The following is a 21,326-nucleotide window of genomic DNA, read 5'->3' as shown; positions in this document are numbered from 1 at the left end:
AAAGGAAACTAAGTTTATCATTTTTTAAACGTCCTCCTTGCAATGTCTTTCATACTTTGCATGTCGTGAACCGCAACAGCTTGAAAACGAAACTTGGTGTGCTGACATGCATACATAAAAGTCTTCGTGGACAGTTTGTGACTCACGCTGCGCCAATATGGAGCAGTCCTTGAAGGACCGTTTCATTACCGTCCGTATTGCATATCGCCCCACTGAAGGTGTCTGCCAGCGAAATCACACTGTGACTATAAAAGCAGCCTTTGATCATTCACTTACGTTTGAAGATGGAAATTAAAAAGAGATGACCAAAGAGAAAAAAAAAAGTTTGCCGCCGCAGAATCGCACCATCCATCCTCAGGCCTTACATGAGTTTGCATCATGACATTTTACCGAGCGGGCCCCTCTCTTCGGTCATCCACTTAAAGGACAACCGACGTCACTTTTTGTTTCTTATCTGACATCAGAAAAACATTTTATAGCATCTAAAATACCCAAAACAATGACTTAAAGTGTCCAAAATCTGCAAAAAATGGAGCTGCGAATTGGGCATTTTCAGAAAGTCCCGCCCCCAGTTTGTGACGTCACGCCAAGACGTCTTGTATTGCTGCAGAATAAAAACAATGGCTTTAGTTTCGGAGAATATGCTTTCTTGTTACACATCCAGTTATGAATATGATTCAAATAGTTCTGAAAAGCAAAGCATACATGTTTGCAATCGATTAAAGAATTTATTCCGTGCCATTATGAGGCAACATTGAGGGGAGATGTCTCAATGAAAAAGAGGCACAAAATGGCAACCTCCTATGGCCACCTCCGTTTCCACAGGCTGATAAAATTCCTTATATGGAGCTTGGACGCCTTCTTCTGGTGGCTTTTGGGTGCGACACGAGGTCCCCAGACTAAACAAGTACAGCAAAATACATTGACGTGATGTTAGGACCACTACAATGTGTCTTTTTTTTTCGGTCAGGGGCGTTCCTTTCGTGACGTCACGTACGGACTCGTCATCAACTCAAAAACAAGACTTCCTGAATATTCAGCACAAGTCTTGAAACGTAAAATATAGCTATATGCGGTGGAATCTTATTAAAATACGCTCAGTAGAAGTCATTTGAAGCCATTTTACAAATTATGGACACAACTTGTCCGGAGACGTCGGTTGTCCTTTCAGCACCAAGCAGAGGACAAAATAACCTTTTAACACCCCCCCCCCCCCACACACACACACACACAATGTCATTTTTTAACTTTATTATATTTAATCCAGAGCAATGGTTGAATATTGAAGATAGAGTTGTGTTTGTGTTTTAGCGATGTTCTTTTGTCGGACAGCATATGTGTGCCTCATAATTCAATGGTTCTAACTTCAAGTCTGGGTTCACAATGCCTTCATGCCGTATTGCTTGGAAATCAGAGTTCATCGTACTGTGGAGTTCATCTGTATTGATCCTTGTCCTTCCACGCGACAGGATAATATATAAAAACGGACACGGTTCCTCAATTAGCTTTCTTCGCAGAGGATAAAGAATATATGTCTGTGAGTATTGCTCCACTGTTCATGTTCAAATGTATGTTGCTTTGACACACATTGTTTTGAGTTTACATTTTTTTCTGGAAATAAATGATCATTATTTTCCATCTTATTATGCACTGTTGAGCTGTTGCAGGAAAAAAAATCAATAGACACAATGCAGAAGGGCAAGGATAAATGCAAAACCAAAAATCAATGCGGCCTTCGAGTCAAGGTGAGAACGTTCTCAGGACAAGTCGTCACTGGCGTGTAACGTATTGTCTTTCCTAATCACTCTGAAAATAGATGCACATTATCTTGATGGCGTCCACTTACAGATGTGTACCAGTGATGTGTCGTTCGCGAACGAATCGGTTCTTAAAGCTGGATCTCTGAAGTTACAACAAGGAGCCGGAAATGGGAGCCAACTTTTTTTGTCATCTATTCCCCGCCCCCAGTTTTCAGTTAAAGCCGCACGTGATTGGTCGATATCTGTGGTAGAGGAGGGAAGGGAGAATTACAGACACACGCAGCAGTGAGGAGGAGGGGCAGGGGGTTAGGGTAGACAAATGTTATCACATTATGTTGTTGTTATTATTCAATTATATTTTTTACTCGTTGGTATGAGAGTATTATTAATATGAAAAGCAAATTAGTGACAGCTGATCATCAGACAAGAGTAACCACAGGGAAAGTGAAAGTTCGTGGATGATCGCCGTGCACATATAAAACAAGCCATATAAATAAAAATATTTGATATACAGTAAAGTCTCGTTATATCGATATTCTCGGGAGTCGGAAAAAATATCGATATAACCGGACTATCGATATATTCGATCCTGCGGCATGTAATTTTCTCCTTGAGTTCATAGAAATAGTATTGTAATAAGCAGTACTATCGATATAACCGATATCGATATAACGAGACTTTACTGTACTGTATTTTTGACATGAGTAATTCGTATTTCACATAATTGTACATGATTTTTGGTCGTTAATTAATTTAGGCAAAAAAAACAACTGAAGAGCCATTTGGGAGCCGAAAGAGCCGGATCTTTTTCGTGAGCCGGACCAGTGAGCCAGAATTCCCATCACTAACGTGTACGCTGTGGCCACATACCAATCGGTTTCACGCCAGTATCACGGCGCGTATGGGCCAGGCACATTCGCGCAGTTCTGCTCCGATTGGCTGCGTAGCGTACGTGGCTGGACGCCTGTAACTGTAACTCATTGAGTTACATTGCAAAATGGCGCTGCATAGATGTTCTTGTGCGCTGAGTATGTGCAAGCAGGTCACGATTGCGCACGCGCGCAGTTTAGAGGGAACATTGCTGCCAACTACTTGTGCATCCTAAATAGGAATTATTTTATTATATAGTTATTTTTCAACTCTACGAATGACACACAAACCAAAAAATAATTGTCAATAGTATTTATTGATACGAAAATAACATAAGCTTCAGAACATAAAACTCAAAGTGTGATATTGGTAGAAACCCAATTTATGTGAATATATGTGCCTTTTGCTGTGTAACCAATGCAATCTGTACTATATATGATTTTTTTTCGGGTAAATACAGACATGCAAATTGTTTTGTGAATGCCACTTGTTACATATTTTTTTTTCAAATAAATCAGGTAGACCGAACATTTGACCAACTGTATTTTACTCATAAGAGGTCAAACCCTGTTCATGTTCTATATTGAACTCTAACATCATATGCATCACATAAATGAATTCATACTCATCTCTTTAAAATGTGCACTGATCAACCTTTACAAGGCTCACAGCATAAAGTCAAGTCAGCACTAGCCTAGCCTAGCTTCCCGTCACCGCAATCCTCACAACACATTTCACTCCAAAGCTCAAAACGACATTGTTGGCCTCCACCGGAATGTTCTAATGGATGAAGAGACTCCCCCCCCATCTACCCCAGTCACACTGACACATATCAGCGCTGCTTCATTTCTTTGTTGCTAATGGAGGTCAGAACGAGTCATGTTTTGATTTTAAGCTCACATTTTGCAAAGTGGGCAGGTTGAACTGGACCAAAGGAGGTGGTGGTGGTGGTTGGATGTGACATCCTTAGTCCTCCATAGCAGGCACGGCATAGGAATGTGCTTGTGTGTAAAATCCTTGATTGTCGAACACGGACCGCTCTGCGCAACCGATTGTTAGCATGTCAGCGTGATTAAAGTGCACACAAACGCGGCTTTGAAAGACTCAGCATGATAGGTAGCCGGTTTGGTCCTTACGATATGGAGTTTTTTTTTTCACCTTAGCGTGGGTGGGCTGAAACCAAAGCTTTGGTCAGAGAACACCTGATGGCTTGATGCATGTGCAAGTGATCATTTTCATAAATGCTTGCAACAACATCCTTTCTGAGTATTGGGAACACACTGAAAAGAAAATACAATGAATGGAAAAATGAAGTTGACTAAAGTTATATTTCAAATAATTCTGACAATAATGTCGATATTTTACGAGAAAAAGACGTTGTTTGTCTTTGTGTGCCCTGCAATTGGCTAGCAACCAGTTTAGGGTGTACATAGGAAAAGACATTGAGAAGTAACCCCCTCCCCACCCAAAAAATAAGGTTTGGGAGTACAAGTTTAGTTTTTTAAAATATTAATAATAAGAGTACATTTTATTTCAAGCGCCTTTCAAAGCTCTCAAGGTTCTTTTCCCTACTGCAACACTTTAACGATGTTTCAATGAAAGTCGATAAAGCCTGATTATCAGGAGTATAAAAGCTGAATACTTTCTAAACGTCAGCGTGTTTCCCGGAGAAAGAACTACACGCTTAAAGGACAACCGACGTCTCCGGACAAGTTGTGTCCATAATTTGGATAATGGCTTCAAATGACGTCACTAAAGGAACGCCCTTGACCGTAAAAAGACGCATCGTAACGGTCCTTCCATCACGTCCATGTATTTTGCTGTACTTGTTTGGTCTGGGGACCTCGTGTTGCACCCAAAAGCCGCCAGAAGGCCAGAAGAGGGCGTCCAAGCGCCATATAAGGAATTTATCAGCCTGTGGAAACGGAGGTGGCCACAGGTGGTCGCCATTTTGTGCCTCTTGTTCTGGGTGAGAGATTTTCCTCCAATGTTGCCTCAAAATGGCACAAATAAATTATTTAATCGATTTCAAACATGTATGCTTTCCTCTTCAGAACTATTTGATTAATATTCATAACTGGATGTGTAACAAGAAAGCATATTATCCGAATCTGAAGCCATGTTTTTGATTCACAAGCAATGCAAGACGTCTTGGCGTGACGTCACAAACTGGGGGTGGGACTTTCTGAAAATGCCCAATTCGCAGCTCATTTTTTTGCAGATTTTGGACACTTTAAGTCATTTTTATTGGTGTTTTGCATTTGACTAAAAATATCATACTGCGTGTTTTGGGTATTTTAGATGCTATAAAACGTTTTTCTGGTGTCAGTTAAAAAACAAAAAAGTGACGTCGGTTGTCATTTAAATCTTTCACATGACGTGTTTCTTTTGAAACAAATAGTGAATAAATAATCCACAAACTCTGTTCTTTCCTAAGTTATATTAGTCTGGTGTTATCCGAACTAAAATGGGGGTGGCTGTACTAAAGGCAAATGCTGCCCCCTCATGGGAGGGAAAGACATTTCTAGAGGTATGACCAGCGCTTTATCCACCCTCACCCACTCCTCCGCAAGAAAAACCAAACCCCGAACAAATTGTTGTTAATGGCGTCATGCTTTTTGATTCCCGAATAAATCAGCGAATGCCAGTGAATGAGTTAACATTCGCCTGGTTTTGTCGATTCAGTGTGGCCCGAACGCTCCTTTGTACTTTCACCTTGTTTTTGTCCTTCCCGTTTTCCATCTTCGGTCCTATTGTGCTTGTGCTTGGCACGCTTGTGCTTCATCTTTGTGTCCTGTCTGGTAGAAAGTGGCAGAGATTCACTCCATGCGGGGATTGTCAATTAAAGGTGGACAGAGGAAAACAAACGAGGGTCTGAAATCCTCAGGCGCTTGCGTCATGATGACGATTTCAGACAGTTGTTTCGATCTTTTCGATAATCTCAATCATCGATTTGGAGGGAGAGAGCAAGGAGCTTTCGTCCTGATCCCACAGGCTTCCGGGACTGGAGTTTCCATCCGTACTCAACTCGTCGTCATCCCGCTCGCTCTCGTCCTCGCAGGATTCCATACAGTGCAGGCCGAGCGCGTTGATGCCGGAGTCCTCTGAGCTGGAGGGGGACGAGCAGTGGTCCATTTTGGAACCTTTGACTTTGTCCAATGGGGAGGCCTGTTTTTTCTGTTCGCTATGGCTGCGCTGGGCCGGCGCGGCCTTGGCAGTGGGTTGCGGCTGAGGGGCGGGCGGAGCCTGGGGCTGAGGTGGTTCGGGCAGCACGGGCGGAGGCGGGCGCTGCACGTAGCACATTTTACCGTTGATGCGCTTGACCACGTAGTCGTCCACGAAGAGGTCGGCGATCACGCAGTACTTGGGAGACTCCAGGTGAGGAGGCGAGCGGAAGCAGGGGGCCAGCTTGAGGAAGCGCTCGGCCAGGGAGACGGACAGGTCCATGGTGCTGCTGTACTCCGTGGCCGCGGGGGGCACCGCCGTGCTGGGCAGCTGGCACACGTTGGTCATGGGTTGGTACACGTATTTGCCTGGAGGAGGACAAGCGGGACATCAATTACACATCTTTGGCAAAACTGTTAACTTGCAACAACACGGTGACAATTATATCCCACTTAAAAAAAAACCACTTGATTCATTTTGAAAAAAATGCTCAACATATTACAATACAGTGAGACCTCAACTTACAAACACCTTAACTTACAAACTTCTCATCTTACAAACGTCAAATTTATGAAAATTAAACCTTATAATAAGCACTATTTTCATAATACACACCCACCACGGTTGGCGGAGTGATCGTCGGCGGAAGCACACGACCGAACAGCACCAACAGTCCTTATGGAAGGTGACTCTCCTTCCATAAGCCATCAACGACCATCAAAATTTTTTTTGTTCTTTTGACTTCAAGACGGCGCCGCGAGAGTGGCTGCCTTTCCAGCAGCTCCTGTGTTGTGCTTTTCTACTTTCATTTCTTTCATAACTTTGCTGCTGTGAAATGTAAATTTCTCCACTGCGAGACTAATAAAGGCAAATCCAATACAATACAATACAATACAATCCAAAAAGGTAAATAAAACTTTATTTTACAGCAGTTTATTTCTTTAATTACAGTCCTCATGCAATTCCCTTTGACCTTCGACCTCCAACGCCATTCTATCAAGCAATAAATGACCATCACAAATGTAAATAAAGTGACTTTATGATACAATGCAGTATATTCATTTCATTACAATACAATAGCACATTTATTATACATAGAATAAGGTATGTTGTGTGTAGTTTTAAGGCTTATTTAGTTGAAAAGTATATTTTATGGAAACCCGGGAAGGGATTATTCCCATTTTAATGGTTTCCTATGGGATTTTTTTTTTTTTTGAGATACACACTTTCGCCTTACACACTCTGTCTGGGAACCAATTAAGTTCGTAAGTTGAGGTCTCACTGTATTACTTGTATTATATTATTAGAAGTAATATTATGACAACTTGATGCACTTGAGAAAGCAATGTGAGTCATGGGTGTCAAACGCAAGGCCCGTGGGCCATATCTGGCCGACCATATCATTTTCTGTAGTGTGCGAATACAAATCAAAGATGGCGAGTTTTATGATTGCTAAAATCTCGAGCAATATTTCTAATTCTCACTTGTAAAAATGGGAGTGATATTGTCAGCATTTTCTTGTTACCAAACTTCTCAACAATAGGTGAATAAACGCTTATTCTTGATTTTTGTTAAATGATCATAACGGCCCTCCAAGGAAAACGGTAGCAAAAATGTGGCCAGCAGCAAAAACGAGTTTGTATGTAGATTTGGAAATAGCAAAAAAAAAAATACTCACTCGATTAACTCATTCACTGCGATTCCCGAATTTAGTCAGGAATTGAAAATATGACACAAGAGGGCAGCATTTCCCTTTTTTCCATGTTAGCGCTTCGTTCCAGTTTCAGCTGTTGTTAAAGCCCTCTATAAAACAATATGTATGTATTGCATTGTATTGTATTTTGGACACGTGCCCTCATTTTAAGCTCATATAACTCCAGAACCATATAATTTAGAAATTAACTTTTTTTCTGATGAAAAAGGAGACTCTAAAGTTTCTTACGCTGCATTGAATATTTATGTGGTCCTAAAAGTCAATATTCAATGACAAAAATCCTGGCACTGGACTGGACACACTTTTGCACGTCTGGCAGTGAATGAGTTAAAAAAAAAAGTAAAAATGTACTGTATTTTCCCAATTAAAAGGTGCACCTTCAAGGAATGACATTTTAAAACTTATTTCAAATATATGGCGCGCAAAAAGTTGAAGGTTTTTAGGTGCGCCTTATAGTGCGGGAAATACAGACGTTTCAACAGCGGGTTCCCTTCAAAATTGTCCATTCAACCTGTTTAAAGGACAACCGACGTCACTTTTTGGTTTCCTAACTGACATCAGAAAAACGTTTTATAGCATCTAAAATACCCAAAACACACAGTATGATATTTTTAGTCAAATGCAAAAAAAAAACAATAAAAATGACTCAAAACGTCTAAAAAGTACTTCAATTTGAAACCGGAAGTGGGCAGTTTCAGAAGGTCCCGCCCCCATGTTCGTGGTGTCACGGCAAGACGTCTTGCCTTGCTCGAGAATCAAAACAATGGCTTCAGATTCTGAGAATATGCTTTCTTGTTACACATCCAGTTATGAATATGATTCAAATAGTTCTGAAGAAGAAAGCATACATGTTTGCAATCGATTAAAGAATTTATTCCGTGTCATTTTGAGGCATCAGGGGTGGGAAATGCCGCACCCAAAAAAGGCAGAAAATGGCGACAAAGCCGTGTAAGGAATTAATCAACCCGTTTCCACAGGCTGATAAATTCCTTTCATGGAGCTTGGTCGCCCTCTTCTGGTGGCTTTTTGGTGTGACACAAGGTTTTCAGACCAAACAAGTACAGCAGAATACATTGACGTGATGGAAGGACTGCTACAATGTGTCCTTTTTTCGGTCAGGGGCGTTCCTTCAGTGACGTCACATACAGACTCGTCACCAACTCAAAAACAAGACTTCCTGAATATTCAACGCGAATCTTAAAACGTAAAATATAGCTATATGCGGTGGAATCTTTGTAAAATACGCTCAGTAGAAGCCATTGGAAGCCATTTTACAAATTATGGACACAACTTGTCCGGAGACGTCGGTTGTCCTTTAAAGGGTGACAGTGTACCAAAGTAAACACGGACCAGAAGGGGCACGTAGAGAGAGTTCTCTGCAGATGAGAAAGAAAATGATACCTTGTTTCTGTGACCACAAGTGTGGGTATATTCGGAAATGTAAAACCCACCGAAGTGGAGCCAACCCAAACGACAAGCAAAAATGGTTGCAACCATCCTGTACTTTTCTGACTGAGAAATCTATGTCATTTTCGAATACTGGCTACAGCAATTATACTGGATTTCTTGATGTGCAAGCAGTCATAACGTTCCGGCTGCTGAACGTACTATACTGTATATCCACGGAATGTCCGCCCCGCTGAAGATGGTAAATTGCCCCCAGGTGTGAACGTGTTTCTCTATGGATCTCAGGGCTGTAGAAAATGAATGGAGGTATGGAAGAGTTTATGGTGATGCTCGTCAGCCGTGAGAGAGCGCGGACATTTTGTTTAAGTGGCTCTCAGGAGACGATCAGACAATGCAAGCTTGTACATCTCTTCCTCTCACGCTGCATGTCGGGTGGGTATATAAAGTCTACACACCGCTGAACGAATGTCAGGTTTTTCTTTACTAGTATGGCAACTCTTTTTTTTCCCTTATTGGCAAATTGCGGCAATGTGCTATTCTGAGGGATTCTAAGATTTACATTGTAATCCAGAACGTTTGAATTTGAAGAAAAGTGGACTTTTTCCTTGTTTTGTGAAACGATTATTTGGATAACTATGCTATTCATCTTAGGATGCATTCAAGGGCAAAAAAAAACATGTTGATGATTTGACTACTTTTAAGGATAACGTAGTTCACCAGACAGCAGGTTTACTGAAACTGGGCTATGTTTGGATTTCCGCAGCGGATTAATACACATATGGTTTAGATTGATGATTTTTGGTAGGAGCACCAAATCAAAACAGATGACAGCTTTCCTCGTCATATCGCACTCAAGGTAGCCTGCACACTTTATATCCAAATCCAAAATCTAATTTTATGAGGTGTTCTGCCTCGGAAGTTTGAAAACAGGCAGTTATTATTGCATTGCAAAGACAACACAATGTCACGAGTGCAGCGTGTACTCTTCAACACCCCCCGTGTGTTTTGCATCGACACTTGGCCACGCAAACCATAGGACACGAAGGTCGCAGCCCCAACTCAAGAGCCTTTCATCATGTTTTTAAATGGAAGCGCCTGAAAGCAACACAATCAAAAGGACTGATGATGAAAGGCATTGTGGGGGATGTAGGAGATGCAAATGAGACCGTTCGGCACATGATAAAAAAGGGAGATTATAGATCCTCATTACAAAAAGAAATAACTAATCACGATGCAGGATGCATAAAAGCTAAGGAGGTGGCTTGTTCCCAAGGTAATGAACCGTGTCTGTGGGGAAGAAAAAGAAAACAAAGCTATGACAACAAAGAGACACAAGATAATTGCGATATTTATGAGGTGACGAGGATTCATTCCGTATAGTGTGCATTTATAGGTGGGAAGGATGGGGAAGGGAATTGGACACAATTCTTCATCTGCTCCCTACAAAGCACTGGCAGAGGATCGAATGAAGAAGCTCTTCTGTGAATAACTCAGGAGCACTTTTCCATCTCCCACAGCGTCGGGCCATCCATGTTTGTACTCGCCTGAAAAGAATGCAGCCGGATGGAAGAGGTGTGGAGCTTTCAATATCGGCTTGCTTTGAAAGTAAAAAAGTAAATGTTGAGCAAAGCAGATTTACAGTGATACCTCGGTTTACGAACGCTTTAGCTCACGAACTTTTCACCTTACGAACATTAAATTCGCGAGAATATAATCTTGGCATACGCATTACTTTTCGGCGGACGAACCAAACCACACAGTGCCACGGTGGCTGGCCGACTTTTTTTCCACAGCCCCTTTGAGTGCATACGTGGTTTTCTAACGAATGGAGTACTTTTGCTATTGGGACCGAAAAAGAACCCACCACAGGCTAGTGTTAAACCAAAGAGGACACAAAAGAAAATTACAAGAAGATCATCGAAAAACACGAACGAGGTGTGCGTTTGTGTAACTTAGCGTCCCAGTACGAGTATGCTAAATCGACCATTGCTACATGTGGCTAAGGGTGTGTCTGTGTTGTCTAAGCAATAGAAGAGGTTGAAAAACTTCTGTTGATTTGGATTAGCGAAAAGCAGCAAGCAGGGGACCGTGTGAGTGAGGGTATTATCCCCGAGAAAGCACGGCAACTTCACTCGGATATCATCAAGAGGCAACTACATCAGCGACCATCACAAAGGTAAATAAAACGACTTTATTATACAGTACAGTTTATTTCTTTAATTACAATACAATAGCACATTTATTATACATAAAATAAGGTATATGTTGTGTAGTTTTAAGGCTTATTTAGTCAAAAATTATGTTAAATGGGGATCTGGGAACGGATTATTCTAATTTTTAATGATTTCTTATCGGAAATAAATGTTTGGCAGACAAACATCTCGCCTAACACACACTTTCTGGGAACCAATTAAGTTTGTAAGCTGAGGTATCACTGTATACTGAAAAAGCCTCAGGGAAAAGAAAGAAATATATGGCCGGATGATGTCGTGTTTCGCGGTAAAGCGCCGGCCTGTTGTCGATATATGGTGCAGCTGGGTGGGCACAAAGGGTTCAGATTTCAGGAAAGGGGAAAATGCATTACCCGCCCTCGTGCGAAACGACACATTTCCTGTCTCATGACTCCGCACAGCCATGTGAGTTCAGCTCATGTCGACAGAATATACATGCATGGACAGAATTGTTCCTTCTGTTCATAACAAGGCTGTACAAAACAAGGAGCCTTCGTGCCATTTCTACAAAAGGGGAAAATATTTATGTTTGGGCGTTGAAGCTCTTCTGATCTGAATGTTTTTTTCTGTTTCTTTCACACAGAAAAGCAGGAAAACAATTGGCACGACTTAAAGTAATAACATGAGCTGTAGCTTTTGCTTTTTCATCCCGCATCTGGACCACTTTGACAAATGAACACTTAGGTGCCCTTCTAGCAGTGAAAACTTATTGCCACACTCGTGGAATTCACTGTGTAATTTAATATTAACTCATTCACTGCCAGACATGTGCAAAAATGTGTCCACTCCAGTGACAGGGTTTTTGTCATTGTCACTTGAATACCAGCACCCACAGAATATTGAGTTTTAGGACTACATCAACATTCAATACAGTGTTAGAAACCTTAGACTGTCTTCCTCCATCAGAAAAAAAGTTAATTCCTAAATTATATGGGTCTGGAGTTATATGAAATTGAAATGAGGGCAGCTGTCCAAAATACACAATGCAATTCATAAAGTTTGATTTATATAGCACTTTAACACCAGCTGAAGCTGGAACAAAGCGCAACATGGAAAAAAGGGAAATTCTGCCACTTGTGGAAAAGAAAACACATTGTCAGAGGCCATGGCCAGCACTTTATCAGCACCCAAGCATAAAAAACAAAACCCGAATGGCGCTCTGTCATATTTTCAATTCCTGAATAAATTTGCGAATGGCAGTGAATGAGTTAAGGCAATAACTTAACGTATTTTCAGGTGTATAAGCCGCACCCCGATGGATGGCGTCTTTTCAATTTTTTTTTTATATAAGGCGCACCTTCAATGAATGACATTTTTCAAAACGTTTACCATATATAAAGACACCACATTATAAGGCGCGACAGTAGAGGCTGGGGTTACGTTTTATATATCGCAGCATGGACCACGCACAACTTCTTCTACAGGGGAAAATGGAGTCAGTAGCTGCTCAGAGTAGTTGCCAGACCTGTTGTGGCTAAATATTTCACTTCTGCCCAAGCGGCATAGAAAGCGCATGGTCATCTTTAAAAAAAAAAAAAAAAAAAAACAAGGATTTTGAGTGTGCCTTATACACGGGAAAATATGGGACTTTCATGTCATTTGTGTGAGATCCATTAACTTTAGTCAGAGTTTGACTGTACTGCGCAGAGATCGTCTTACATCTCCTGTCCCACGTAAATCCGCTTCAATTCCAAGCCGCGACAGTTCCACACACGCATTGCCGCTCTGCACTGACACTCCTTTCTTCTCATCAAATAATTTCCTATACTTACAGACACGTAACATTTTTGACTCACATGAGATTTGTTTTTGAATAATCGTAGTGCCTTACTTCTTACTTACTACATCTAAAAAAATACAATCAATTCCATTTGGAAGAGATCGATGTCCACATTGTGAGTTAGATAAAGCAGAATCAAAATGCTTCAACGCTGGCAGGCGGTTCGGTATCAACTCGCTTAATGATGCATTGACAAGTTCACGCTACTCAAGTGCACATCTGGGTAAACGATTTAACAAAAGTAGAAATATGCAAGATGAAAGAGCTTATTGAGAATCCTGTTCCTCATTAGGATTTTGATTTTCAGCTTAATGAGTAATTACCTTGCCCAGTGATTGTAATCACTTTGCAGAGAGGAAGGACAGGGTGTGTGTGTGTGTGGGGGGGGGGGGGCTTTCACATCCGTTGGTTTTATTGGTGCTGTGAGCGACATCTCTCATCAGACATGACATATTGGCGGGGACACTAAGCACAGCTAATTATGACTAATGAGAAGCTTTGACTGATGCTGTCAGCTGCTACAGCGTTCACCTCCATCCAATTCGACTCCATTTTGTCAGTATAATGCTCCAGCAAAGAAACAGCTGTGTGCAAATTAGAAGAGCAACAGACACAATACCCCCCACTGTTTAGGTGAAAAGCGTTTTCATGGAAAAATTAATTAATTAAAAATTTGCAGCGTCGTTTTAACGAAAACATCCATTCCCAGATGCATCAAAATTTCAATATTTTGTGTTTGATCAAGTGTTGAACCATGTTTATCCAATTTACTGTACATAAGATAACCCATTTGTTTATTTGGAGAGTGCTTTCTTTTTGCACAGTGCTTTGCACATTGATCTAAGTAGATGATGGCAAAACTGCAGAGTAGAGAACACGTCACATTTCTCTCTTTTTCCACTATGCATTGTTACACGTCACAGGGAAGCTATTGTATGCAGCTCCACTTTTCTCCCCGGGTGTCCTGATTCCGCCTGATACCATCGTCTAAGCTGGTTTAGTCCGACTATAGTGCATGATTATGCTGAGAGACTAAAATCCATTCGGTACATTATGCTATGGCTGGTTTTTATTTTGTAATGCGGGAAGCAAGCCAAAATTAAATATTGTAACTGCTACAAGGCAGTTTGTGCTAATAGAGCAGCACCATGTTAACAGCCATTGAACAATTGAAAGCAAAAAAGGAGGACAAGGCAATGTTTACAAAAAAATACATATTAAAAAATCTGTAGCAGTGAACAGACTTGGGGGTGGGGTGAAATTCCTTATGGGCGTGGCTTCCAATAAACACAGGAAAATGACGTTGAAATCTTCTGTCCTGATCAAATGATTTCAAATTACAAGGCATGCACATTCTGAATGTCACAACTCCAAAAGATTACATTGTGCCCTGACGAGCCGCTGCCGAGTATCGTGATTGTGCTCTATGCTCATCTGTGGCTTTCCGGAGTAGCTGGAGATGGGATAAAACGTGGCGGGACCAAAGAGAAGGACAAGCTGTCAGGTTGAAGCTCAGCCGCGGTGATTCGTGCGGCGGTGTCAAAGTGCCAGGCCGAGAGTAGAGAAAGAGTCTGAGGAACGAGGGGAGCGAACAACACCCCTGACATTTCGATCTGAGCGAGTGAAAAACGCTGACCTTTAAAATGAGATGCTGCGCCCTGTCAATAAAAGATATCGCGTGACCCCGCTGCTTGGTGAAAAAAATACATCTTACAGGTGTCCAAATAACTGAGGTTTGAATTTCTAATGTGAGATTTCCTCAAAAGATTTCCTCAAAAGACGCAGCCATGATGGTGGGGGCAACTTTTTCATCGAAAAAACCAAGAACATGGAGTATGATCTTCAAGTATGGTCTTCTTTGTGTGTGTGTGTGTGTGTGTGTGTGTGTATAATATACATATCTATATAGATATCTATCAGTTTACATATATATAGATATAATGTTCATTTATCCTTAAAGGACAACCGACGTCTCCGGACAAGTTGTGTCCATAATTTGTAAAATGGCTTCAAATGACGTATTTTAATAAAATTCCACCGCATATAGCTATATTTTACGTTTTAAGACTTGCGCTGAATATTCAGGAAGTCTTGTTTTTGAGTTGGTGACGAGTCCGTACGTGATGTCACTAAAGGAACGCCCCCTGACCGAAAAAAGACACATTGTAGCAGTCCTTCCATCACGTCAATGTATTTTGCTGTATTTTTTGGTCTGAAAACCTTGTGTTGCATCCAAAAGCCGCCAGAAGAGGGTGTCCAAGCTCCATGTAAGGAATTTATCAGCCTGTGGAAACGGAGGTGGCCACAGGAGGTCGCCATTTTGTGCCTCTTTTCTGGTGATCGTTTCTCCCCAATGTTGCCTCACATGTGAAAAAAAAAAAAAAAAAAAAAAAAACTGGACACTTGTAAATATGGGTTGTTGCAATATATCTAAATGCATCTCTTGATTCTGCACTATGTACAGTCTTGTTTATAGAACGGTTTTTGCACATCTACATTTGCACAGTATACAGTTGACATTTTCATTTTGTTATGCTTAGAATATCTTGTTTTCTATCCTTTCACTCCCACCCCAACCCCATCCCTCTTCAATTGCTGCTGTGGACTGCAAATTTCCCCATTGCGGGACGAATAAAGGTATTCTGATTCTGATTCTGATTCTGAAAATGGCATGGAATAAATTATTTAATCAATTGCAAACATGTATGCTTTCCTCTTCAGAACTATTTGAATCATATTCATAAATGGAGGTGTAACAAGAAAGCATATTCTCCGAATCTGAAGCCATTGTTTTGATTCTCAAGCAATGCAAGACGTCTTGGCGTGACGTCACAAACTGGGCGTGGGACTTTCTGAAAATCCCCAATTCACAGCTCATTTTTTTGCAGATTTTGGACACTTTAAGTCATTTGTATTGGTGTTTTGCATTTCAATAAAAAAAATCATACTGCGTGTTTTGGATATTTTAGATGCTATAAAACGTTTTTCTGATGTCAATTAAGAAACAAAAAAGTGACGTCGGTTGTCCTTTAAGTGTGCTGCAAAGCCTAAAATAGCTCGTGGAACCTCAAATAGAGGAACTAAGCACCCATCTCAAGAACTACTTTGGGCTATGTAATGAAATAGGTTTTACTTTGTGATTCTGGCATGTGTCTGCAGGGGGACGGATGGTGGAGGTGGGACTGACTCAAACTGGAGCGAAATGAGAGAACGACTTGTGGCTGGGAATGACACAGTCACAACAGCGGCAGACGTCTTTTTCTCCAATAAATTTGAGGCAAATATTCACAAGGAACTCTTTTTAAATGGCTCAATTTGTGAATGGCATAGTTATTGAATATTACTTTTTCATAAGCACACGTGAGATATAAACCAGTTAGTCGAGAGGATGGCTCGGATAATTCCTATTGGTTAGAAACCACCACAATGCATCGATTCCAGATTCTGTCACGCGTGCAAATCCGCATCCAGCGTACTACCCGGTGGGAAAAGGTTGTTTTGAATCAATCGACCTTTCGAGAAAAAGATGTCCTCAATCTGTCAAAAAAAAATGAGGGGAAAAAAACAGGCAAGAGCTGTTATTTCTCCAAATGTGAACTTGTTCTGTATAAAACTGAGCACTTATTTCAAAACATTGTGGAAGCAGGGAAATGACTAGAAAGCTGGTGTAGATGCTTCGATAAACAAACCGCAAAGACTGACAGCCATTTTGAGTAATTGAAGACTTGGCCGAACATATGACCTTTTTTAACCTTACAAACAGAGCTCATGTGAAGCGCTTTGCGCAGCAGTGGAACACAAAGCGTAATTGTCGTACTTCTTATCACCCTCGATTTGATTGTTTCATATTTTACGGTCTTCAAGTATTTCATTTACTGGTTGGATTTCCTGTGGTTATGCCAACATCAAAAGGAGTGGGGTGCTTTTCTTCAAGGCTCATTTAATCCCACCTGGAGATTTGCAGTAACATCTGCAGGCTTCACTCGTTGCCTTTGTCCTCATCGAGCGACCATTCACATTTTAAATTAAATGTTCATTTAAAAAAAAAGGTTCAAACTTTGTGACACCCAGTTCTGAAACCATCCACGGTGGTGTTAGATAACTACTAACAGTTGATGTCTGCAAATTAAATGTTTCAAAGAATTTTGAGGTGGAGTGATATGCCAAGCTTGGGCATATCACTCCACTAACATAATTTTTGCAACAGAATCCCCGTTTTCTAAGACGAATGTATTTATTTGGTGTCATTAAGTCACTCTTTTCTCCAGTGCCTACTGCGAGCGTCTCTTTGTAAAATAATCAAGCCCAGGGTCAGTCATTTCATTTCAACGTCCTGATTGAATTCAATGTGTGCATTTCCCAGCACGATCGCTGAAATGAAAAACGATTGCAATGATTTGTGCCTGACATCACAAGTACAGTGGGAGCCAATCAGGTCTCAACTGTAATGTGAAACCTGAAACCTTTGAGGGGTGGGGGGATTAACACTATGAAAGGGAATTCATAACGGAATGGGGGAAGTCTTTTCACTTCTGCACACACATACACAAAAATGATTGACTTTCTACATCCAAAGACATTCTATTACAGATCAAAGCAATTTCAAGAATTCCATTTCTGCAATTGAGATTTTGAGCCTAGTCAACAATAGCATTCATGTCACATTTTCTTTACGGGTTCATGTAATTTACCAGTGTAAAATGCTTATTACTCTGTCCTACTGTAATATCAAACTGACATTCCTCATGTTTGTCTCATCTTATTGAGAGACATGCGAGGCTCACAACAAACAAAACGAGGCACCGTTTCTATCCAGTCGACTACATCCTTGTTTTCTGCATCACGAATGCCTACATGGTTGAGGTTCCCTTGAGCCAGGCATTTAACTCCCCAGGCACTAATTAAGTCAGTCGACTGCTGCAGTGTGGCACTACTGCACATTGTCATAATGACGGGGGGAAAAGCATGTAAATTTGAAGTTTTGGGGTAACATCCCCGTAAACTACAACCACAATAACAGATGGGCATCCACCATCTTTGAAAGCAATTGTCATCGAGACAGCGAGATCAAACGAACTGAAACTATATCTTAAAGTACGTTCATAACACTAACAGGGACTATAATTATAGTGAAGAAGTCCTCTGTTATTATCTTTGTCAGTTAATATCATACATAAGCTCCCGGGGTTCATTTTAAATGTTTTTTTGTGGGTATTTTTAGTTTGTTCTTGTTGTTGGTTCATCCAGAAGGATTGTCAAACTGTGAGTTGAGAATTGCAGTATTCTGTTACACACACAACTCAATTACTTATACTTTTGAAAAATCCTCAACTTAGTTGAAAAAAACGGAACTAAAATTAATACAAAGATAATTACTAGACTAAAACAATGTATTTGGGGAAAAACATTTAACAAACCTGCTCTAAAAAATTAACTGAATTTAAAAAGCAAAAGTCAAAACAAACCAAAACCCAAGTGACAGTGATTTGATTTGGAATGTGGAATGAAGCCAGAGTATGCGGTGAAACCCACACAAACACAAGGGGCCGAGATTGCAACCGACTGACACTGTTCTTCCCGCACAACCCAATGAGCTGAAATGAATACAAATAAGAATACACTTTTTATTGTAGATGCAAACCCCACACAGGAGACACGAAGTGACTCATTTTCCACCTACCCATTTGTACCTCACATACTTGACTCATGACTTTTTGTGTAATGCAAGACTTCTTTTTAGGTGCGAATAACAACGGTGGCAGCAAACTTCGCAACAACAGTTAGTGGGCAATTCTTTTAAAAATGTGGCCAAGTACTTTCTTGCAGTTCTTCCAGTTGAAGTTGACTGTAATACTTAACATACAACTAAATCAAATTACCCTTTATGTCAAACGAAACCACATTGTTGAGCCTAATCAAAGTCATCTTGCTTAATGCCAACAAACATCACAAGACACCAGAGAGACTAAGATAACAAATGCAGACATATAATATCACAATACCAATCGGCGTGATTCTATTTACATTACTCAAGTAGTCTTTGGTTTTAATTTTTTAAGACATGCTGATGACCCTGAGTGTTCCTTCAACTATTTGTCTAGGATTAAAATAACCACATTTTGCTAAAAAAAAAACTAATAATGCGAATAGTTTCCCTTTGGTTGAAAAGGAATATTGGCTCCTTAGTATCAGTTGCTGGCATCTCCTCCTTCATGAAGCATGTTTGCATTCCTAGCAAATGTTGTTTTAAGGTACTTTTTTTTATTCAAATGGCATGCAAACATACAAAGCAACAGAAACAAACAAACAACACTGCAAACAAAACACAAGGTACAATAAAGGTTGTAAAGACGTTGACATGACGACTTGATGGTTGCAAGGAAATTTTGAACATGTTGAAAATTTTATTATGTATAGTGTGCAACCATTAAAATTGTTTCCAAATGTCTGGCGAACGTCTTTGCGAATAACCCTGACCAAAAAAAAAACACAAAACACATTCCTTACATGTAAAAATCTTCAACACCCAGTGAGATGTGCCTTAATAATCGATATATCGCTCAGTATTTTATACTACCGCTTCGTAGCCGAGATGCACACAGTCGAGAAGACCATTAAAAACATTAAATGAAGATGGAAACACTCTTAAACACTATTCAATTCATACATTTTCCAAATGTATGCTTTTCTCATGCAAAAACTCAAGAATGCTGTTTTGTGGTTATTTCACAAAACATTGAGGTGTTGGGGGCATATTAAAAACTTTGAGGTGTTGGGGACATATTATTGACGTTGCTCTATAACGAGATTCTTTCAAAACAGAAAAAAAATGAGACTACGAACAACTCACAGTGGCACCATCCCAGGTGGCAGCACCAATGTAGCTTGAAGCACTTTCCGTGGCTATGCGTGGCGCAGATGGAGAGTCCGTCACACGGGAGGAAGTCTGGTCTCCCCGCGCAGCTTTTGGCCAAATTCTGCGCCTCGTCCAATTTCTCACTCTTCGGACACTTTGGAGCACCGTAGGAGGCCATAACAACATTGCCCGAACTTCACTTCCACGTCGACTACCCGCCTCCAAAAAAAGATGAAGAACGCACCACTTTGGGGGAAAACAACTACAACATGCCAGCAACCGAGCGCCGCGGTGGGCGGGCGAGTTCCAAGTAGGAAGCCTTCCCGGGTGGAGGCTCCGACGGCGAATCGCTGGGCTTGAACACCGCTCGCAATCGCTTAGAAGGCGGCGGGCGACCTCTTTCTTAAAAAAAGTGTGAAGCTCGACGACCCCGGGGTGTTCTTGTCCTCAAAGGCTCTCACGTTGGCGTTCGAAAGCTCTCCCCATCGTGGCATCCAGCCCTCGGGAGGCTCCACTGTGCCAGTGTGTGTGCGTGAGATCGTCACTCACACCATGTCAACTTCAACACACGACGGGGTGGGGGGGGGTCGAAAGACACGAATCCAGCTGCCCACTGGTGAAGAAAAAAACGAGAAAGGCACCTTCCTACACGTTCAGCAGTTTACACAACACATTCGTTGAAGAAGACTGAATAGTCGAGTGTAATATGAATTAGTAGTGTAATTCCGCTTGCGGAGGTTGTGGCCGCTCGGTGGCAGCACCGTCAGCTGCTGCTTCTCCAAGGTGGGCGTGGGATCTCAATCGCACTGATTTATCCAAAAAGGAGTTCCTGCCCAGCTGAGTCACCACAGACATCGGACTGCTGTTACTATTTCCGAAATTAGCAGATGAAACGATAGATTGTAATTATTGCCCTGAGCTGGAGTTAAATGACTTTTTAAATCCAGTAGAATAGCACTTGGGATAGTGGTGAACAGGGGCGGAGAAAAACAATCCGGGCCCCTCCCTATAAATAATAACCAGGGGCGGGTGGGTAAACACATTTTAATTGTCCGTGACGAAATTCTTAGTGAATAACACACACCCAGTAAGCATTCCTATTTCTTCTTAGCCTAACACCCATGTTGGTTAAGATCTTGTGCCTCTCAGTGATGAGATTTATGCTTTCAAGTCTTGTGGCAATTTCATGTTCGCCCAATGCTTGATTGCTTGCTGCTAAGTGAACGGTAAATAGGTTGCAGCTGAAATAGCAAACAGTAAAGGAGGGAAATGCATTATGTATTTTTTGTGCAACATTTCAGATACGTAGTATAAGGGTCGGCCAACATGGCCCCAAAATGGCACGTTTCTTCAACCATTTCCATTTCATGTCAAAGAGCACAAGGCATTTTCAACCCAGTGTCTTCACAAATATGGTGATTAAAGGGGAAGTTGTATCAAAATGTTCTCTACAATGTCCCATGCAGGCCTCATTAGTCTACTGTAAATGTGTATTATAATATTTGTGAAATACAAATTAAGATGCTAAATCCGTCCCTTTTTA

The 21,326-nt window shown here is 41.1% G+C and overlaps 1 protein-coding gene across 1 annotated transcript; it reads right to left on the bottom strand.

Annotated features, from left to right (window-relative positions):
• Positions 1-2,927: 2,927 nt before the first annotated feature.
• LOC148894772 (UPF0524 protein C3orf70 homolog B) lies at positions 2,928-20,785 on the bottom strand. Its single transcript, XM_089003452.1, has 2 exons — positions 19,778-20,785; positions 2,928-6,163 (listed from the first exon to the last, which is right to left on the bottom strand). The coding sequence occupies exons 1-2, from the start codon at positions 19,959-19,961 to the stop codon at positions 5,541-5,543; spliced, it is 807 nt and encodes a 268-aa protein (XP_088859578.1). The 5' UTR covers positions 19,962-20,785; the 3' UTR covers positions 2,928-5,540.
• Between the last annotated feature and the right edge of the window lie 541 nt (positions 20,786-21,326).

This window comes from Hippocampus bargibanti, linkage group LG08 (assembly GCF_051943395.1).
Source record: "Hippocampus bargibanti isolate YZ-2025 linkage group LG08, ASM5194339v1, whole genome shotgun sequence".
Lineage (NCBI taxonomy): Eukaryota > Metazoa > Chordata > Actinopteri > Syngnathiformes > Syngnathidae > Hippocampus > Hippocampus bargibanti.
This window is presented reverse-complemented; position numbering and strand designations above follow the sequence as displayed.

Excerpts from the sequence above, each read along its gene's own strand:
- LOC148894772 (XM_089003452.1), bottom strand. The coding sequence starts at position 19,961 with ATGGCCTCCTACGGTGCTCCAAAGTGTCCGAAGAGTGAGAAATTGGAC. Across the intron at positions 6,164-19,777 it reads CCACCTGGGATGGTGCCACT|GCAAATACGTGTACCAACCC; the intron begins GTGAGTTGTTCG and ends GTCCTCCTCCAG.